Below are 20,937 nucleotides of genomic sequence, written 5' to 3'. Positions count from 1 at the left end.
ATCTGTTTTTAAATGTTTTTTTTAAATGCTACCTCACGGATGTGGATATGGTGAGATGAGAAACATTTTTAAGTAATGCTTAAAAAAAACTGACGCTGTCCAAGTGCTGAAACGTGCAGAGAGCCGTTTGTAAATTCTTTATCTAATGTTTGTTACAAATAAAGTATTTTTACAGTACAAACCATACTTGTAAATAATTTTTTGATGATATTGGATAGCCATACATTTAAAGCAATTAAAAGCCTGCTTTTTTACTTCCATGACTAAAAGAAAACATAAAAAAGACTAAAAAAATAACAATTTCAATGCAAGGGAAAAACAACACAATTATTTAACATTAATCTTAAACTGGGGATCTTCGTCCTCCCCTTAGTTTTTCAGTTTAAAAAGTCTGTCATCTAAATAGGGATTAAACATAGCGCCAGCGCAACTGGCTTTTAAAGGGGATGAGAGCTGAGACTCTCATTGGTTTTTTGCACGTTACGCCCAAAATACTCCCATTACTCATTAAAAAAGAAGGACCAGCACACAAACCATTTTTCCCGTTGTTAAATTAGCAAAAGTGGGTTCGGACACACCCATTTAGACGTTGCGCTGTGCGCTTTAGACAATGCGCTTAGATCGTTAAAATAGGGCCCATAATGTGAACACAGTTACCAACTCCTGTCCTTATATGCAAACAGAAAAAGAGACCGTAGGTGAAGCATGGCATCCTATAAACTGTAGTATCCGTAGATATTTAATAATAATAATTCCCTGGTTTAAAATGTAGGTACAATCAAAAGGAATTGAAACTTTCTGTTTTCTAAATGGTTATGAAAAATATCTATAAAGACAAATAAGCAAACAAGTTAAATAAGAAAGTAGCCATTGCTATTTTGGCATAGAGCAAGCTACTGAACCCCATGTTACAGCTGCAATAAATGGATTTATTGAACTAGATGCTCTAATTCAAACTGCGTGCATGCTGGCCGGCAGATAATTCACAAGCTAAGAGTCGCCATGACTGACGGTCCTGTGTATGTGGAGAATTGACTGGGTGATTACGCTTTGCACTGCTGCAAACGATCGTACCCCAAAGAGATGGATCAGCTTAACTGCCTGCTCTCCAAACTTTCACTTCGCTCACCGGCCACCATTATTTAAGAATTGATCCGCTCTATCGACGGTGACCCGGTGAGCCAAAAAGCAATTGATCAAACAAACTGTTCAGTTGATGCCCTATTTGTCATGTCATTGTGAGAGGTTTGGAGATCCACGCAGCTCGGTAAAACAAAGGGGCAGTGAGGGAGCAAAAAAATTAAAAACTACACTAAAAACAACTGCTATGTGTTGCTTAACACTTTGAACTCCTTACACAGGGTATATCCACAAAAAAACTCACATTGAAACAGCTGGTTATATGACAGAAGGCTCTGGTATGATGCCAAATGGTTTAATATTTGGTTATCTAGTGTAATTACATATAGATATTTGTATATTTTATTTTTCTTGCACTGTATATAAACTCAAGAGCGATGAAAATCTAGACTGCAATGTACTAGTGAGATATGGAGCATCTAAGTTCAGGGATTTGGGGCAGTATGTTGTTTTTATAGCAGCTGTTCAGGGTGAACTAGATCTAACATGAGGACAGCTCAATGCCAACCTCTATCAAAGAAAAGAGCTGAAGCTGTAAACAAGCTTGATGCCAGCTCCAAAATCAAATCAGTAAAATCTTTGTAAATGTACTGCAGGAATGATCCATGAATCCATCATCAACTAGCCATTCAAACTTTCTTGGCACACAAGCAATCTCTTTTAAGTTTAGCATAAATGTGAGGTTAGGGGACACTTCTGTTTATCATTAGCATAGTATACCTGGGGATGTATAACAAAATCCCTTATTACTTAAAAATACAGCTAAAGAATAGATAGGACAGATGTGCTTGCATTCCTTGTGTGCACATAAACCAACTGCTGCCAAAACAAAAACATATCAGAAAGAAACAAAATTAAATTTTCCCAAAATAAAGAGAGAATTGAAAAATAAAACAGAAAGGTGAAGACGACATTAACTCTCTTATGGGACATTCACACGGGCCGTAAGCGCTAACACTTAACTCTTTCACCGCCAGCATTTTTCATGATTTTCACCAAAGTTTAATGCCTTCCAGAAAAAATCCACGTTTTTAAATATATAAACATACAATATATGAAATAAAAGAACAGACCCTCTGCTTTCAAACTACAAAATCTGTTTCTTCCTACCTTCATGTGTTCAGTTTTTTATCACCTCTCAAATATGTATAGGTTTCATCAAAAACACCAAATTTTGAGCAAAAAGCTGAGATAATTCAATTTTTGTGAAGGACTTTTGATAGCGATCCGATGCAGAGCGATCTATAAAACATACACGGACATACAGCTGTTTGCCCTGGGGCAATACTTCCGGGTTTTATAAGTTGCGGAAGAGCGCCACCTGGTGGTATTGCAGATTGACGAGATAACTCGTCTTGATCAGCTTACGCATGCGTTGACGCTTAAAAAGTTGAGAAATGTTCAACTTCTGCCGCGAGCAATTGCAGTGACGCGATGCCGACAGATCCACAATTCAGTTCGGCAACGCATGACAATACCCATACAAAGTAAATGAGAAGCATGTGAAAGTACCGTAAGTACTGTTTTGTAGGGCTGCATAACGATTAATCGTGATTAATTGTTTGCAAAAAACTTCAGGAAAAAATATATTTATATATTAAGTACTTATATAAAATATAAATATACAAATGTATATTCACATGTAAACATTACTTAAATATATACATGCGTGCGTGTGTGTGTGTGTGTACCTGGTAATTATCACGTTGTGGGGACCAATTGTCCCCACAAAGATAGGAATACCAGTGTTTTTGTGACCTTGTGGGGACATTTTGATGTCCCCATGAGGAAACAAGCTTATAAATCAAACAGAATGATGTTTCTTGAAAATGTGAAGTATCAGAAAGGTTTCTGTGATGGTTGGGGTTAGGGAATGGGGTAGGTAAGGGGAATAGAATATACAGTTTGTACAGTATAAAATGCATTACGTCTATGGAATGTCCCCACAAAACATGGAAACCAGAATGTGTGTGTGTGTGTGTGTGTGTGTGTGTGTGTGTGTGTGTGTGTGTGTGTGTGTGTGTGTGTGTGTGTGTGTGTGTGTGTGTGTGTGTGTGTGTGTGCGTGCGTGTGCGTGTGTGTATGTGGGTGCGTGTGCATATATATAATATATATATAATTATTATACACAGTACACAAACATATATGATGTAAACAAAAACATTTATTCTGCAAATGATTAATCGCGATTAATCGTCATGCAGCCCTACTGTTATGCCATCAAAACAGTGACATAAGTGGGCAAACAAAAAGAGAGGAAATCATAGATACCTGGTTTCTATAGGCCTGAAGTTCAGCCTCCAGTTCATTGATCTTTTCTTCTCTCTTTAACAGTTGAGCCTGAGCTTCCTGTCTGCCCAGGAACTCCTCGTCAAACTGGAGGGCCAAATAATATCACCAACAAAGATAAGGCACATAAAACACAGAGTAAAGCTTGAATAACAACTTGAACTGATTCACAAACACCACTTAAAAGTGTTCCTCTTAGAGCAATGAAATCACACACGATTGAAACAAATACAAAACATAGCAAATTGAATTATTCAAACTGATTAATTTTTAAGAAAAATAAGAAATGAAAGAAAAATAACTACATTAAAGGAGAAAAAGTGGAATGAATGGAGATGGGTAGGTGAATATGTGGATGGGTAGATGGATAAATAGACGCAAACATTTCAAAGTGGTTATGCTTGTTTTCAAATTAACTAGCCTGTCTTCAAAGAAGAAAAGTTAAAGAGCTGTGGTTTGGCATGTATAGATTGGGTGCCCTCTACCACGTACATTGCTGCCCACAATTATAAAAGAGCGCTTTGAACAATCAATACAGGCGCCTTTTTAATCTCAGAATACTGTTAATTACAAATGGCTCTTTGAACGATTTCCAGTAATCTCACATTAATTAAAGAAAGCTAAATGGTGTGGTTGAGAATGGCCATCAAAGGCTGCATTCTTCATTAGCAAATCTAAAGTGAAAAGACAGAAATGGAAAACAAGGCAGGGACGGAGGATAAAGGACACTTGCCTTCTGGGCTAGTTCAGAAGCCCTCTGCTCAAATTCTTCTGCCCTGGCTTTATCCACGCACAACTCTGTGGACAGATGATTGACAGATTAAACATTCCAGTTTGGCACAGGCAAATCATTTAGCGTGTACAGTGCTTCATAAATTTATTAGACCTCTTGTCTATTTGTTTTGAAGACCATCCAGCATCTTCAAGTGCTTTAACCCGGACTCCTTCCTTTTCAGAGAAAGTTCTCAGCGTTTGACCATTTTTGAACAGGAGTGAGGAATGTTAAATTGAATTTGTGTTTTTATAATCAGATTTGAGTCGGCACATTAAACTTCTCTCAGAGGACAGAAATTAATCAAGCGTAACATTCAACCATTAAAACTTACCCTTCTATTAAAGACAACAAGTAAATAACTGTAATTGAGCATCAGAATAAAACAAAGTGATTTAGTATTTATTTATATTTGCTTTCTTATAAAACAATAAATTCAAAAATTTATGGATAACAACAATTATATTTTAGCATTAAAATAGTGCTCTGACTAAAGAGCTAACACATACTGATGAATTAACCATTAAAAAACATAAAAGTGATTTTGGTAATCACCAATACTGTTTATTTAGGGAAGCTGTGGGTGGCTCAAACCTTACATTGCGTGGTGGTTTAAAAAGACATTCCACTTTTTTTAAAAATAAGCTTATTTTCCACCTCCCCTAAAGATTTGATTTTTAACCATTTTGGAATCCATTCAGCTGATCTCGGGGTCTGGAGATAGCAGTTTTAGCATAGCTAAGCATAATCCATTGAGTCTGATAAGAACATTAGCATCGCGCTAAAAAAGAACCAAAGAGTTTCAATATTTTTCTTATTTAAAACCTGACTCTTCTGTGGTTACATCGTGTACTAAGACCGACGGACAATTACGGTAAAAGTTGCACATTTCTAGGCAGATATGGCTAGGAACTATAATCTCATTCTGGCGTAATAATCAAGAACTTTTCTTATGTAACATGGCTGCAGCAGGCGTAGTGATATTACACACTGCTCGAAAATAGTCCACTTGGTTACTTTCAATAGCAGGGGTCTATTTTCGAGCACTGTGTAAAATCACTACGCCTGCTGCAGCCATGTTACAGCAGCAAAGTCCTTGATTATTACGCCAGAATGAGAGTATAGTTCCTAGCCATATCGGCCTAGAAATTCGCAACTTTTAAATTTCCGTAATTTTACTTTTAAAGTACACGATGTAACTACAGAAGAGTCAAGTTTTAAATAGGAAAAATATCAAAACTCTTTGTGTTTTCTTAGCGCGATGCTAATGGTCTAATCAGATTCAATGGATTGTGCTAAGCTATGCTAAAAGTTTTAGCGCCAGACACAGAGATCAGCTGAATGGATTCCAAAACGGTAAGAATCAAATATTTAACTCTAGGGGAGCTGGAAAATGAGCATATTTTCAAAAAAAGTGGAGTGTCCATTTAATAAATGTGTTACTGTCAGTAATGTATATTAAAACAAACACACACGCACCTAATAAGTGACTGAAATCCACATCCAGACGTTTCCGGTATTCGAAATCAGGATCAGTGCCACTACGATGTAGAACGATTTGTGAGACGCACTCATCTATGATCTTAAAATACTGAGGCCTAGAGGATAGAGAACAAGCAAGTTAATATGTATAAAATAGAGCAAAAGATAGGATGAACAAAATAAATGCATTGTATTATCTTTTTAGGAATATGGTTTTATGGATTTGGGCACAGAATAAGAAAAGGGTTGTTAAATTAACTGAATTCTCTGACAGAAGTAAAACTGGCTTGTACAAGCTATTAACTCATGCAAGGAAAATGACCGCTGAGTCCTTTAACTCTGCGGTGCTGCATGACAGCCATAAAACAGAATGAGCGAGATAAAAAAAGGAGAAGGATGGAGAAAAAATAACAAAAGAGAAAACTGAAGATATTTTTGTGATATTGTAGAGTGAACTCATCTAGATTTAAAAGCATCATTCAGGCCACATTTAGCAATTTCATTGGCACACCTGGAGTTGCTGTTAAAATCCAACTGGTCAGCTTTAGCTTCTGTTTTTATATGTATACTCTCTCTCTCTCAGGGTCACTATAATATACTATACCATATAAAAGAACATAATATGGGGGCCATCTAGATAGCTCTTCACCAAATGCCACACAGAGAGAGAGAGAGAGAGAGAGAACACAACCAAAAAATGATGATAAAAATTATATTTTTGGGTGAAAGAGGGCAGGAAAAATGAACCACTTAAGAACATTAAAACATTATAATCTCCAGGTAACAATGACTTTAAACTGAATCAACATGGGTAATGATCTACAAAAATTATAAAGCTATTTCCTTAACAGAGAAATTATCAAAACTATTAAGTGAAAATGATGAGAATGAATCAGAGATGTGGTGAGGGTCTGGGTTACGCTCTCGGGTTATTCCTACAAAATACAAACGGTCCACAGGATACATCTTTAAATGTCACTTGCAATCAAAATCAAACTCAAAATTTACTCAAGTTTAAAGAGCCCCTATTTTCCTTTTCATGATTTTATATTTGTTTTGGTTGGTAAGTGTACTGCACATGTTAGTTCAAGCTAATGATCAGCAAAGTTACAAATTCCAAAGTGTATAATGATGCGAGTTATCGTCTCCAACTGAAATCTCTTTTCCTTGACTACAATGAACAAGTCCTCAACAAGTTGACGTGAACTCAACACACATACGCCTTATTCAGCCTGCCGCCATGTTGATTCCAAAACTAGGCTGTGCGGGATAGACGTCCAGAGTATGTGCTTTAAACCTATTTTTTTGTACCGGGAAGTCATCAAAACACAGAAAATACATCATTTTACAAATTTCCACAGGACAAAGAATGTCAGAAATCATGGATTGTTAAAATAAGAAGGGACATATGACCTAATTTGAGATGAGATTATCGCATTGTGTTCATAATATCCGTTTTGGATATTAGCCTAATGGCTAATCGCTAATTTCTAATGTTGTAAGCATGTTTACTTTTTTAAAACACCAATATAGTGCAATAATACAATAAGTAATGACAATAACTAAGTAAATATTTCCAGTTTATATAAAACGCGAGCTATGTCCCATGTATGTTCTTTGTTATGTTTTATCAAGACATGAACATTAACTTAACCTGTGATTGACTTAATAACAAGTTATTTACATGATAGTTCATTGTGCAATGTTAGATGTAAAACCCCATATGAACCCCAAAGTTGTGTAACTTACAAATGTTATTTAGTTAGAAATGAATCCTGCTTTTGTTGATTCCGGTCAATGTGCTTAGAAAACTTTTTTCGGAGAAAAGTTTTTAACGTATTTATGCCTTGCGTTTTTGTAATCTCATATGAATTGGAGTTATGTACTAAAGCCCGATTTATAGTCGTGCGTAAGTTCTACGGCGTAGGCTATCCGTAGCCTGACATGCACTTCGCTAAAATTTTAACAGCGCGTCAGATCTACGCAGACAGCAAGTGCTGTGATTGTTCCACCAGAACCCCTCCGGTCAGGTAAAAAAACTGCGTCATAGGTATTTCTGTCTGTGATGGTGAAAACAAAGATGAGCCAAGTTGAGGAGTGATTTAACTCAAACTGCATTAAAAGTCATTGTTTATTTACTTCCATCATTGCTAGTCTTCTCAAATTTTACACAACAAGTTGCTGTTTCTTTTTCGTTTGTGGGTTAACTTGCCAAGCTTCTTCTTCTTTGACGTTCGCGTTGCTACTGTGGTTACACGCGTGGATACTGCCTACCAGCGGTCTGCGCGTGTTTGCACATTGACGCGGACGACGACACAAAAGTATAAATGAAAACTGACGCGGAACCTACCCCGTCGCGGCTATGCCGTAGGACCTACGCACAACTATAACGAGCCCTTTAGTTATAGGACTATATTACTGCCCTACAAAGGCAAAAGGCCGTAACTTCGTTTTTTGTCGAAAATTAGTTAATTAGTGATATTTTTGGGACATTCAAGACCTCCTTTATCATGTGGATAAGTATCTTGAATCAATTGTGTTGTTTTTTCGAGAAAATAAAAAGCAAGAAAATAACTCACAACTAAAGTCACTAAAAAATCTAAACTTTAAAGTCATTTTTCTCAGTTCTACACTCTAGCGAGTAAAGATCTTTTGCCTTTGTAGGGCAGATTAGTGTTGCTTAAAATGCTTGAGCCATAAAAATTAGTGGCAAGCCAACAGGCTAAGAGCAAAACAGATTATACACATTGCGCTGCTCTTATTTCAAAATTAGGGCATTTGTCCATTCTTATTTTAACAATCCAAGATTTCTGAGGTTCTTTGTCCTGTGGAAATGATGTATTTTCTGTGTTTTGATGGCTAAATGACCAGCATCCCCGTACAAAACAATACGTTTAAAGCGCACGCTCTGAACGTCCATCCCTCACAGCCTCGTTTTGGAATCAACATGGCGGGAGGCTGTATAAGGCGTATTATCATAAATCCGCCCGCTTCTGACTCACAGCCTGTAAGTTGATTTTGCTACTGACCATTCAAACCATTATTCAAACACGAGTTTTGAGCAGTGCAGAGTAGCATTTAATTTTCATTTCTACGATCACAAACGCAGAGATGGTTTTTGGTTTTAGTATCCTTACCAATCTATTACGTTCTGCTTAAAGCAACACTATGTAGTTTTTTTACCTTTAAATAATGTCCCTAAAATTATTTCAGTGATAGAACAACTTTTAACTGGACAAATTGTACTGTTGCTGCAACCTGAGCAGCCTCCTAGCTGCTACAAGCACACTCTGAAAGTGGCGGTGGAGGGTAGGAAAAACAGCCCCGCCCCTCCCCCTGCCTGCAGAAGAGTGTACCAGGCACTGTTGCGCTTTTCAACCACATGAGGAGCTGTAAGTCATTTTTACATGGAAACTACATAGTGTTGCTTTAAGCCGTGCTATAAAAGTTGATCGTTTAGCCTGGTCATCGGCATTTTCTGGATCAGATTCTGGCTCATACTGATAAGTTAGTAAAGACGATATCATCTCCTGTTGGGAGCTGATCTTCCAAAAATGGTAAAGAGCTTTACATTTCTGTCATACGCTTGAGGTAACCAGCCAATCACAATGCACAGGATAGCTGGCCAATCGGTGCACACAGTGCTTTACAGAATGATGAGATTTGTACAAATTGATGCATATCAGAAAGGCAGGGTGTAGAGGAGCACCAATATGTACGGCATGTGAAAAATAATGTGTTTTTGAACCATAAACCCACATTATACACCAAACACACAAAATAGCGTTATTTTTAGCAACATCATAGGGGATCTTTAATAATTCATAAATTTGACAATGAGTCCTTACAGTATTACAAGCACATAAACATACCGACATCCCCACAAGAAAAACCTGGCCAAAGAAATAATAGTAATCCCAAGCTCATTTCCATAATGACTATAGACCGAGCTAAACAATCACACATCATCACTTTGCTGAAAGAGCAATACTCACGGCTTGTCAACATACAAGAGGATGAAGGGGGTTGACACTGACTTTCTGCATTGGTTAAAACACAGTAATATATCCTGTATTCTACAGATAAGGAGTCTGCTTTTGATCAAGACCAGGTTTAACACACCCCCAGCTGTGAGCTTGAAGACATGAAAACTCTTTGAGCAGACGCCATAGATAAAAAAGAGGAAGAGAGAAAGAGAGGGAGAGCGTGAGTATATAGGGAACAGTAATGTGGGTATCTGAGATGAGAGAAAGATGAAAGCGGGTTCATTCTCTTTGTTGACAATGTCATTGGAAGGTTCGAGGGCTTCAGGGTGTGTGGATGGCCGGTGTAGAATAAATAGTGCGCATGGACAAAGTTTAGAGAAAAATGTTCAGGTGATTTAATGGGAGAACTGGGACCTTTTAATGGGAACTGACCATGATATTGCCGCATGGATTTTTATACCCAGAAGTAAGCGGGACACTGGTTCTCTCGCAAAAAAGTCATTTTTTGCAAAATATAGCTCTGTGATTAACAAAAGTTTATAACACTCACACGTTTGGTCCAACAAGTTAGTCTTTACAGATTAAACACAAATTTTATAAATGTTAAAAAGATGATTTGATTAAATCAAACAACCAATCACAGGTGCGAGGACACCCGTCATTGTCCAGCCCCCATAGTCCAAAAGTCATCTTGATCGAGCAAGCGCATGTTGTGCGGCTGTGAGCGCTTATGCGTCTTTCACATAGGATGCGGTGTGCGCTGCGCTCGTCGCTATGTTTAGCGCAGGGAAGCAATTTGTGCTCTGATGACCAGACCGAAGTAGGCGGGCTTTTCAATAAATTACTACAGTGTTTATATTTGCGTTAAATAGTCAATGAGGAATACAGAGACTGATGTTGCCCATCTCCATTTCACGTAACTTTAAGCTGCCTAACTACAACAAGCTACTTGAATTAAAACACACCTGACATGCCAACTTGAATTGCTACGTGTTTCCATGACACAGCTTTCCTTCCGATGTCTCTGTACACTCTAAAAACAAACGGTGCTAAATAGCACCAAAAGTGGTTCTTTGCTCGTAATCATAGAAGAACCATTTTTAGTGCCATATAGCACCGGTGAAGCACCTGTGTAGAACCATATGGGGGCCATATGGCACCACTATAGCACCAAATATGGTTCTACATGGCACTATGTGGTTCTACACAGGTGCTTCACCGGTGCTATATGGCACCAAAAACGGTTCTTCTATGATTTTTTTAGAGTGTAGGAGTATAAACTTGTATTATAAAGCTCTGGGAATTCCGAGTATAAGCTTTTCGTCCATTTTGCTTGTTTGGATGCCCCATTTCTATTGGCCGCGCGGGTAATCGTCACAGAGCGCAGTGCAAAAGTAAAACTATTTTGAACTTTGACCGCGGCGTGAGCGCAAGCTGCGCTCCGCTGCGCTTTGCTCGACGCAACAAAAACGGCGCAAGCCATTGAAATGAATGGGTTTCATAGCGCAGCGCACACCACGTCCTATGTGAAAGCCGCATTACAGAGTCGAGCGAGCGCTCATCCCAGCCTTTGCTCACTCGACTGTGTTCGTGCCCTCTGAGCAGATGTGTATTCTGCGCCGTCGTGAAGATGCTTTTCCGCACATAGATAGTGTTCTGCGCTCGTATCTGTTTCTCGCACATGGTTTTCGTACACGCTGATTCTATAGCTTGTTCAACATGTTTGGCTTAGTCAAACCGTAAGAGGTGGAGACCAGTCCTCCATTAAAACAGCCTCTACTTAGCCGATCAATGGCGCCGATCAGTTGAATATGATACAGAGGTAGGAACCAGCTCACTGTTTGAACATGAACTGACTTTGATGTTCACGTCAGCCGCTCACTCTAAACAGATCGGGTTCTTCTCTACCAGGTGCTTTCTGTGGTACGAGACACTCAACAGATGGTCTCTCTATCTTTACGCCGCTTTCTTTTTGCACCTCTTTCTTCTGTCAAAGCTGTTATTTCTAACACAATACAGCTCATCGGCTAAAGAGCTTGAAAAGCTGTTCTCTGACAAACAACACAGTGAGTCATTAGCAAGACCTTAACACTGGGAGATGTATGCCGTAACATCACTGCCACTAATTAGTCAGAAATGAATGAAAACCACAGACTGGGTTTGAAGGGAAAAAAGAAACCATCTTTACGCAAAGCTTGAAAAATATATAAATACAATATGAATGTAGCGTGACTCAAATACAGTTTTGAGAAGCATTCACTCTTTTCAGAGGTTTGTGAAAGGTGTGCACGTGCTACCAGTAAAACGCCTGGACACACCCCCTCATTTCATAATATTATTACTTATAAGAAAAAGGTACAAAAAGGTTCAAAATTTGTCAGTGTTGCGGTACTTTCGTACCTAAAGGTGCACACTTGTCCCTGAAATATACACATTCGTACCTTAAAGGTACATATTGGTACCTAAAGGTTCATATCTGTACCAAAATTTTACATATTAGGACCATCCCGAAGACAACTTTTGTACCTTTTTTCTGTGTTTGAGTGAGAAAAGCCATCAAAAATACATTTCATCTTAATAGAAGAATAGAAGTTGAACGGCCAATTAAAATGGTGTTACATTTTAGCTACTAAACTAAAACGTAGCCACCCTTTCCATAGATTGCTATGTAGACTGGGCATGTTCTCAACCAATGTCATGATATGCCACTTGGGATGTTTTTAAAAAGTATTTAAGAAGTTGGCATGTATGCTAGATATCTTTTGGCTGCCTTTGCTTTACTATCTGGTCTAATCAATCTATATAAATATTAATATAACATTAAAGGCGGGGTGCATGATTTTTGAAAAACACTTTGGGAAAGGGAGTCGGGCCGAGTACCAAAACACACTTGTAGCCAATCAGTAGTAAGGGGCGTGTCTACTAACCCAGGGGTTTTCAAACTTTTTGTGTGTGTGGACCACTATTTGTAATCAAGAATTTTCGCGGACCACCTCATAATACTTATTATAAAATATGTCTACACAAAGTCCTGAATTAATCTGCATATCTAAATAGTCTTACTAGCACTAAACTAAAACTATAACTGGTCATCACATCAGTACAACAGGTTTCTTAACCTTATATCATAATTATTTATATACATATTCTTAGTGTTGGGAAAGGTCACTTTCTACATGAACTAGTTTAGTTCACAGTTCACAAATTTTAAAATGAACTAGTTCAGTTCATAGTTCATATTTGAAAATGTTAAACTAGGTCACAGTTCCAAAAATGAACTAATTTATAGTTACTTTTTCCCATATTATTGTTTTTAAATGATTGCCATTATAGCCCATATAGAACCACAGACAGCAATTATTTGATCAGTTTTAACACTGAAGCTAAGATCAGATTTCATCTTCATGTCCAACTTTAAATCCTTATCCAACCAGGGTTTACATTAGCATTGACTGTCTTTTAATTTTTGTATTTGCTTACACATACCTTGAAAGGCTAGTTGGGTGGGGGTCGCACCCCGGGCGAGAAGCGCTGCGAGGCATTGCGTGTATGACACGCAGGTATTGCACACCACACGTGCACGTTAAATAGCGTGAGCTTAGTCAAAGTCTATTTCAAGATCCGGAATATGCGTTAGCAGCCTATGTTAATCGTTAACGACTTAGGACAAATATGATGTTATTTAATGTTAAACTATTTGAGTTCCGTCTGTGTTGTTGTGATGACGCATGCAGCGTGACTGGTGAACACTGACTGGTGGCGGTGTTGCCAGATTGGGTGTTTTTTCCGCTACACATTAAGGCCTGTTTACAGTGTGTTTTAGTCGGGTTTTCGCCTGGAAGAATATACAAATCTGGCACCCTATTGAACGACGTTAAACTGAGAGAGCGTGCCGTTCACAGGCACCAGAATGAATGAGTTCACAGTAACGTTTATTAGGCAGCAGTACACGTTCGCCCAAAATATGAACGAGTTTGTATATTAAAATATACATATTCTTATTTTGCCTTTTCACGGACCACCTGCAGTACCCTCACGGACCACTAGTGGTCCGCGGACCACAGTTTGGGAATGGCCGTACTAACCGACATCGTTGCCTGGGTTGCGTATGTGTGGGGCGGGTCTATCAAAAGAAGGTTCAGATTCTATTAGGGGCAAGTTTATTTAAGTGATTTTAAATGTCAACATTGGCTTTCAGAGATCATGCGCCCCACCTTTATTATACAAGTAATACACATGTGATGACACAACTTACATTTATCTTCAAAACTAATTATGGGGTGGTTTCCCAGACATGGATTAGCATAAGCCAGGACTATTCCTAAATTTAATTAGAATATATAACTAGTTTTAACAAACATGACTTACTAAAAAACATTACTTGTGTGCATTTTGAGGCAAAACAAAGATGTATTTTAAGATAAGTTGTTTTCAGTTTGGACAGCTCTTACATTTATTTTAGTCTAGTAGTCTAATCCCTGTCCGGAAAGCCGCCCCTATATGTATTTAACCACAAACCTTAAAAGCAAAGGCTATTTTTATGAGATTATGAAAAATGCGTGTATAGTTCATTGTGTATACATTTTTGACTGGTAGTGTAAATCCTTCTTTCTTATCTGTGATCTTCTAATGACAGTCAGTCTATTAAAAAAAGAGCCTCACCGTGTGAAATAATCGTTCCTGACCAGCAGCAGATGTTGCAGTATAGAAAGGAAATGACTCTCTGCATTTGTGTCCTTCACAGAGGAGAATAAAACATTGAATACATCCCCGATATCAGTACACAACGTGTTAAGGAGCACTTGAGCATTGCCACCAGAAAAATGAATGTATAAAACAAAATGTGCAAATGCAGTTTTTACACATATACTGATCTCATGAATAGTCTTGTAGACACATGATTAAACACCAACAATAAATCAGGATCACTGATGGATAAAATCAGATTTAAGACAAGAACATCAATTCAGCTAGTGCATTTTCGACAAGGATATTATTATAGTCAAGCTGGGCTATGTATAATCAAAATATTATAATAGATTCAAAGGCCCTCTAAAGATCAAAGAATGAGTGGGAGTCTAAAGGGGAGGAGGACACTGAGCAGGGGGAGTTTTCTAAGGAGCGTTTAGGTGTGGACAGAATATGAAATATGATACATGTCTGTGTCTCAATGTAAGAAGGATATTCCAGTTCACTTCTGATGTCCTCCAGGCGATGGGAGAACTCAATCATGTCCTCCTCCTTATGCTCCTCAAAGACCTTGAGCTGGATATCCAAAGCATCATTTCTGACCGTGTTTAAGTTCTAGCAAGAGAGAGGAGGAAATAAAGCATACAACGTATTAAAAGTCATTTCAAACACTTTTAAAACAATTGTTTAATGTACACATACTTCAAATGCTTGCTTAAAACCCAATCCCCGGCTATTCTACACTCTAAAAATCTCTGGGTTATTTTTGACCCATAATGGGTAAATATTGGACAAATCACATGCACTGTTGGGTTGTTGTTATTCAATAATGGGGTACACTGTAAAAAAAATCCGTAGAAATTGCAGCTGGGTTGCCGGTAATTTACCGTAGATTTAAATTTATGTTATTTACTGGCAACATTTTGTTCAAAGTTAAATGTACATTAAACATTTCCAAGTCTTTGTCTTTACAGAGTAAAACTAAAAAACAGCATCAAGCAAAACATTCTGGGAAACAAAATCTGAAGCAAAAAACAGAAAAAGGTTGATGATGATTTCTGTTTCCCAGAATGCTTTGCATGAGGCTGTTATTGTATAGTTTTATTCTGTACAGATAAAGACTTGTTAATATTTAAAAATTATTTAACTTTGAACAAACTCTTGCCAGTAAATAACATAAATTTAAATCTATGGTAAATTACCGGCAACCCAGCTGCAATAACATTGTAATTTCTACAGATTTTTTTTACAGTGTATAACAACCCAGCATTGGGTCAATTTTAACCCAGCAATGCGTTTGGTCCAATATTTACCCATTATGGGTCAACAATAACCCAGGCCTTTTTAGAGTGTAGGCCATTTTTAAGCAAAAAAAGAAAAAAAATGGCTGTTTAGAAATGTGGCTCTGGACCACAAAATAAGGGTCATAAGTAAGGGTGTCACAATTTCGATTTTAAATCGAAATCATACAAAATTAAGTCACAATGCGTGCACAGCAGAGCGGAGTCTGTGCCGGTCGTTTTTCTGAACTGAGATCTGTTTAAGTTTCACAACAACTTATTTCAGTTGCTTAAGAGTTATGAAAACAGCATTTAAACATAACTTATTGGGGTATAGTCTCACAATCTCGTCTGGCGATAATAAAAGCGCGTTTTTAAGGTGCAAAGTACTGACAGATGTTCATCTGACAGGAAGTTTCGTTTTTACACTGGCAGCACGACTAACATGGGTTCAAGGTCAGATATTATATTTCATACAAGTCTAGTCTAAAAACAGCATAGCAAACTGTTCTTTCAAAAAAAAAGGAAGTAAAAATTGAGAATCGAATCAAGACCTTAGAATCGAAAATGTAACCGACTAGAGGATTTGGAGAATCGTGACACCCCAGTCATAAGGGTAATTTTTTTTTATTTAAACTGGATAAATAAGCTTTCGTTGATGTTGGGATATGACAATATTTGGCCGAGATAAAACTATTAAAAAATCTGCAATCTGAGGGTGCAAAAAAATCTAAATATTGAGAAAATTGACTTTAAAAAAAGTCCTTAGCATCACACATTACTAATTATAAACATTTTTTATATATATGTACAGTAGGAAATTTACAACATATCTTCAAGAAACATGATCTTTACATAATATCCTAACGATAATTTTGACCTGTACAATGTGTTGTTGGCTATTGCTACAAACATACCAATGCCACTTATGACTGGTTTTGAGGTCCAGGGTCACAAATTCACATAATATCGATGTTAAAACTGTGAGCATTTTAACATACCCCACCCATATTTACACATCAACACTAATTTATTGCTTATTTAACATGCAAAGAAGTTAGCCAATTATAAAATATTGTAGATAATATACATATAAAAAAATTCCCAGGTACACTAGCAAAAACAGCAGACAATTCTTAGGGCAAGCGAAAAGAAATGAAAAAAGTCCTTTAAAACTAAGTTTTTTAGGCCAAAAACCTTTACTAATATAACAAGTGGATTTTAGGGACAAAAAACATACATACAAACCTTTTAAAAGACAATGTAAAGAAAGAGCATTAAAAAAATAATGTTTTGCTTTTATTTGTGTAGATGTTTCCATCTCACTGCACTCCTGAGAAAGGAAGCAGCTTCTGTTTTGAATAATAAATAAGACATGGCTAAGGCATTAATCTATCTCACTCACACATTCTCTGGCTTTCATTTCACACACTTTGCCTGTTTTGTTTAGGCAGTTTTCAGTAACTTTGTTGATAGAACATAACCACATACAGAATGCCAAAAGGAGGGAGAGAGAGAGAAAGAGAGAGAAAAAGAGAGAGAGAGAGAGAGAGAGAGAGAGAGAGAGAAAGAGAGAGAAAAAGAGAGAGAATGCAAAGAAGAAAGTCCAATCCAATCCTGGCTTCAGGTATTGATTCAACCAAGCGACCTCTCCTTCAGGCCTCATAAATTATTCGCAGAGCCATTTTACAATATTTCACTCAAGTGGACAACTCATTTAAATATTAATACACAGGCAGCGGTCGAGCCGCTTACCGGCAGGATCTCTCGCAGGCCGCAGCGCATAAATTCATTTCGGATGTGAAGCCTCAAGTCCAACTCATCAGGAGATGTTACGAGGGCATTGATGAGCTGCATGCAGGCCACCTAGAAAGAAAAGATAACATTAAGCTTATGAAACGTTGTGTGTGTATATACAGGTCTGAGGGTATGTTTGAATAACATAGATAGCATACAGTATGTAACCATGTTCATAACTGACTGCTTATTGGTAGAAGGTATGCCACTTTTTAAAATGTGTCAGCACTGTGAAATGCTAAACTTTATTTTAAATTATTTTAAAACAACATTTTAATTTAAACAATTAGGGTAGACGGCCAAACTTTTTATTTGGGACACTACCTGACATAATTGAACTTATTGAAATTAAATGTATGTGAAGCCACAATAACAGCCATGTTTAAGCATAGGATAACTTGTTTGCATACAGTATGGGACCAGACTATGGACCTGTTGAAGAGCAGAACTATGGTTTATGGTTCTCAGAGAGATCTTAGCCAATATAAACGATATCATCACCTCAGTCAAAACCTAGCATTCAAGCGAACACAGATCATCAATTATTGATCGCTGTCTTTGAGTCCCTCTAAATCATGCGTGCGTGTGGGCAAGTGCACAGCTAAAATACCCCGGCTATTCAGGAGACTGAAATGTATTGACAAGACAGTGAATTGTTTACATGGCTCAGTGTGTTCATGCATGTTCTTTACATTTGTACACCAAGAAGATGAAATCAGGGTATATACAGCAATCCTTAAGATAAATTTACTACTTTTTAATACCTTTTTTACTACCTTCAGAATATTTTTTAAAACCATTGCAAGTGTTGATCAGCGACCTTTCTATTAATTATACAGATTTTGACACATATAACATACAAAAAAGAATAGACATGGATTAAAGTGAAAAAAATTCTTCTGACTGAAATGTTTTTCAGGCCAAGTCATATTCCTTTACCTAACACTTTATGTAGGCGAGGCCAATGGCATTTTAAGGGGAATTTTTTTTGCCATAAATTCCATATTAAAGTCTCCTGTGGCATATATAGGTCGCTGTAGTTTGCAGGGCATTTTAGATTAAGGCTAAACAGCTAAATAACTCACAATGTAAAAAGAAAACATGAATATCCCCACCTTTAATTAATCTTTTATTAATTATTTATTAATTGTAAATGTATTTATTTTAGCATTTACTAATAATTTACTAAAAACATTACATTTACTAAAAACAGCGCTGATGTGCTATTTTATGTGCAATGTTTGTGCTGTTTACTTTCTCCTAAGACCTAAATGGTCGTGTTTAAATGAGGATATTTGCAAAGACGGGATTTTTGAGGCATATGTGTTAGACCAATAAAGAGGCAAAAATATTCACAACACAAGCTCAATGAGAAACGCATGCGCGGCTTGCGTGCTCCTCTGACACAGAAACAGCGGACGCATTTAGCACTGTTGTTTGTGTTTGAATGGCTTAAAATCACTTGTTTTTAAACTGTGGTGCTTAAATGCATGTACAAATGTTAAGTTTTTGTGACCACACGCAAATGCACTGCAAGAACCGACAGGTGGATGACATCAAAGTCCCGCAAGAGCATTTCGGAAGCAGTCTTCTCTTATGATTCCTCGTCAATTGCTCTCACGGGATTTGGTTCTTGTGGCGCCACATGAAGTTTACCCACGAGGTTTAACAAACCCCTTGTATCAGCCACTGGCTAGATCAGCATAGCATTAAAAAACGTGACGCGGATGATCACATACATGAGAAATCAATTACCCCCAAAATACAGGTCCCCTAAAGTTATACTGTACAAAGACACGCAAGTTACCTGGCTGTTTGATTTTCTTAGCCCACGAACTGAAAGGCTTGCCAATCTTCATCATTTCGCTAAGCCAAGTCAATCTCCATTGGCGAAAGATCTTTGATTATGTGCCAAGATATGCTAAAGCCCATATTTAAACGAACTAACGTGAACGCAGATAGAATTTCAATCAGAATATGACACCTGATAGTCTGACCATAGTGAGACCAAATTTAGCACTTTTAATGGCCTTAAATTTGACAATTTTGATTTATCACTTTTTAATACTTTTTACAACACCGCGGACACCCTGGAAATGATTAATAATGAACAAACCAAAGACATTCCAAATTCTTTATAGTTGTAATTCTCATCTAGCCTTTTATGAATAGACAAAGCTATTGGGCATCTTTAAAGTCCCTGTAAAGTCAGATATTACATGTGTTCTGAGTTTGTCACACCACAGAAAAATAAAACACCCAACCAAATTTGAATGATGGAATTAAAATACTGTTTCTGTTTAGAACGAACCAATTGGGAAAAAATCTGGTTCAAAGCCCTGAAAAATCTTGGAAAAATAGGCTCCCAAGCAATGGGGGGCGTGTGTACTGTCAGCGCTGAAACCACGCTCACTTACGGGAAAGCTGCCGTCTCTCTCAACTTTCAAATACGGCTACAACTTAAATGGATGCTCACAATTGTGCTAGGGGTGAGGCCATGGGCGATGGTTCAAGTGCATCATCAAGCCACCGTTTTAGGCCCGCCTAAAAAAATCCTAAACTCAGAAATGGTGAAAAAACTGTTTAACGATCTAACTCTGCAATTCAGTAGTCCAAAGCTTACTGTCTTCGTGGCATGTTCAGCAATACATTTCTAACATTTACAATGTGTTTAGAAACAACTTTCAAGATTGACTTTACAGGGACTTTAAAACTTCAGTGAAACAGCTATACGCATGAATACAATAAAATGCAAAAACAAGGAAATCAGAACATTTTAAAAACCAGTTGAGCGTGTGACATTTTTACAATACCTGAAAGAAAAAGCAATTATGCTTTAATGTCTTCAAAAGATCTATTTTGGCAAAATAAGTCATTTATAGTCAAAACCTTTTGATTTAAGATGAGACGCTGATTTGTGTACCTGCGAGAAGAATCTTAGCAGATTTAAGGCTTTGAGAGACATTTACTGACAAACACCAAAGAGAGAAAAATCATGTCATCTGTCATTAATAGCTTTACTGTACCCTCTCTTTAATCTGCCAACTTCACACATCTTGTATAAGAAGGGAGTGGTGGGAGGACAAGATGATGAGAAAAGGGAAACATTTACATTTAACTAAAAATGCTTTATTCTGCATTAGCTTAGAAGTAGCACAGTACAAAATATATCTGCTATCGACTAGATATGAAATGTACGGAGTAAGTGAGATAAAAACACTGAACCATTTAAAAAAACATTGAATAAGCAAACAGACATTACTATGGTCGACCCTAAGCGTCCTATCTGCAAGCAGCTCAAAATATGCTGTACTTTATGTGTGTGTGTGTGTCTAAATGTGCACTGTGTAAAGAAAGACCCTAAAGGAAAATCCTAAACCGTTCCTAGTGATAACACACTTTTTGATAAATCATTCATGCGGTTGAAAAGATCACAGCTGACTATTAAACAGGAACAATAACCAGTCAATCAATAAAACATTGCTGAGGGCTTCCAAACACA

The 20,937-nt window shown here is 37.4% G+C and overlaps 1 protein-coding gene across 1 annotated transcript in view; it reads right to left on the bottom strand.

Moving 5' to 3' along the window:
• The window catches only part of diaph3 (diaphanous-related formin 3), a 414,251-nt gene that overhangs the window by 265,957 nt on the left and 127,357 nt on the right, over nucleotides 1–20,937 (bottom strand). The window contains exons 10-15 of the mRNA XM_073811820.1: nucleotides 17,394–17,504; nucleotides 14,855–14,973; nucleotides 14,332–14,448; nucleotides 5,681–5,799; nucleotides 4,163–4,227; nucleotides 3,412–3,516 (exon numbers count right to left, since the gene is read on the bottom strand). Of these exons, the coding sequence (XP_073667921.1) occupies nucleotides 3,412–3,516; nucleotides 4,163–4,227; nucleotides 5,681–5,799; nucleotides 14,332–14,448; nucleotides 14,855–14,973; nucleotides 17,394–17,504 (636 nt within the window). The remainder of the gene's footprint in view (nucleotides 1–3,411; nucleotides 3,517–4,162; nucleotides 4,228–5,680; nucleotides 5,800–14,331; nucleotides 14,449–14,854; nucleotides 14,974–17,393; nucleotides 17,505–20,937) is intronic.

This window comes from Paramisgurnus dabryanus, chromosome 14 (assembly GCF_030506205.2).
Source record: "Paramisgurnus dabryanus chromosome 14, PD_genome_1.1, whole genome shotgun sequence".
NCBI classification, from domain to species: Eukaryota; Metazoa; Chordata; class Actinopteri; order Cypriniformes; family Cobitidae; genus Paramisgurnus; species Paramisgurnus dabryanus.
The sequence above is the reverse complement of the archived record's forward strand: the minus strand, read 5'-3'. Positions and strand labels throughout refer to the sequence as shown.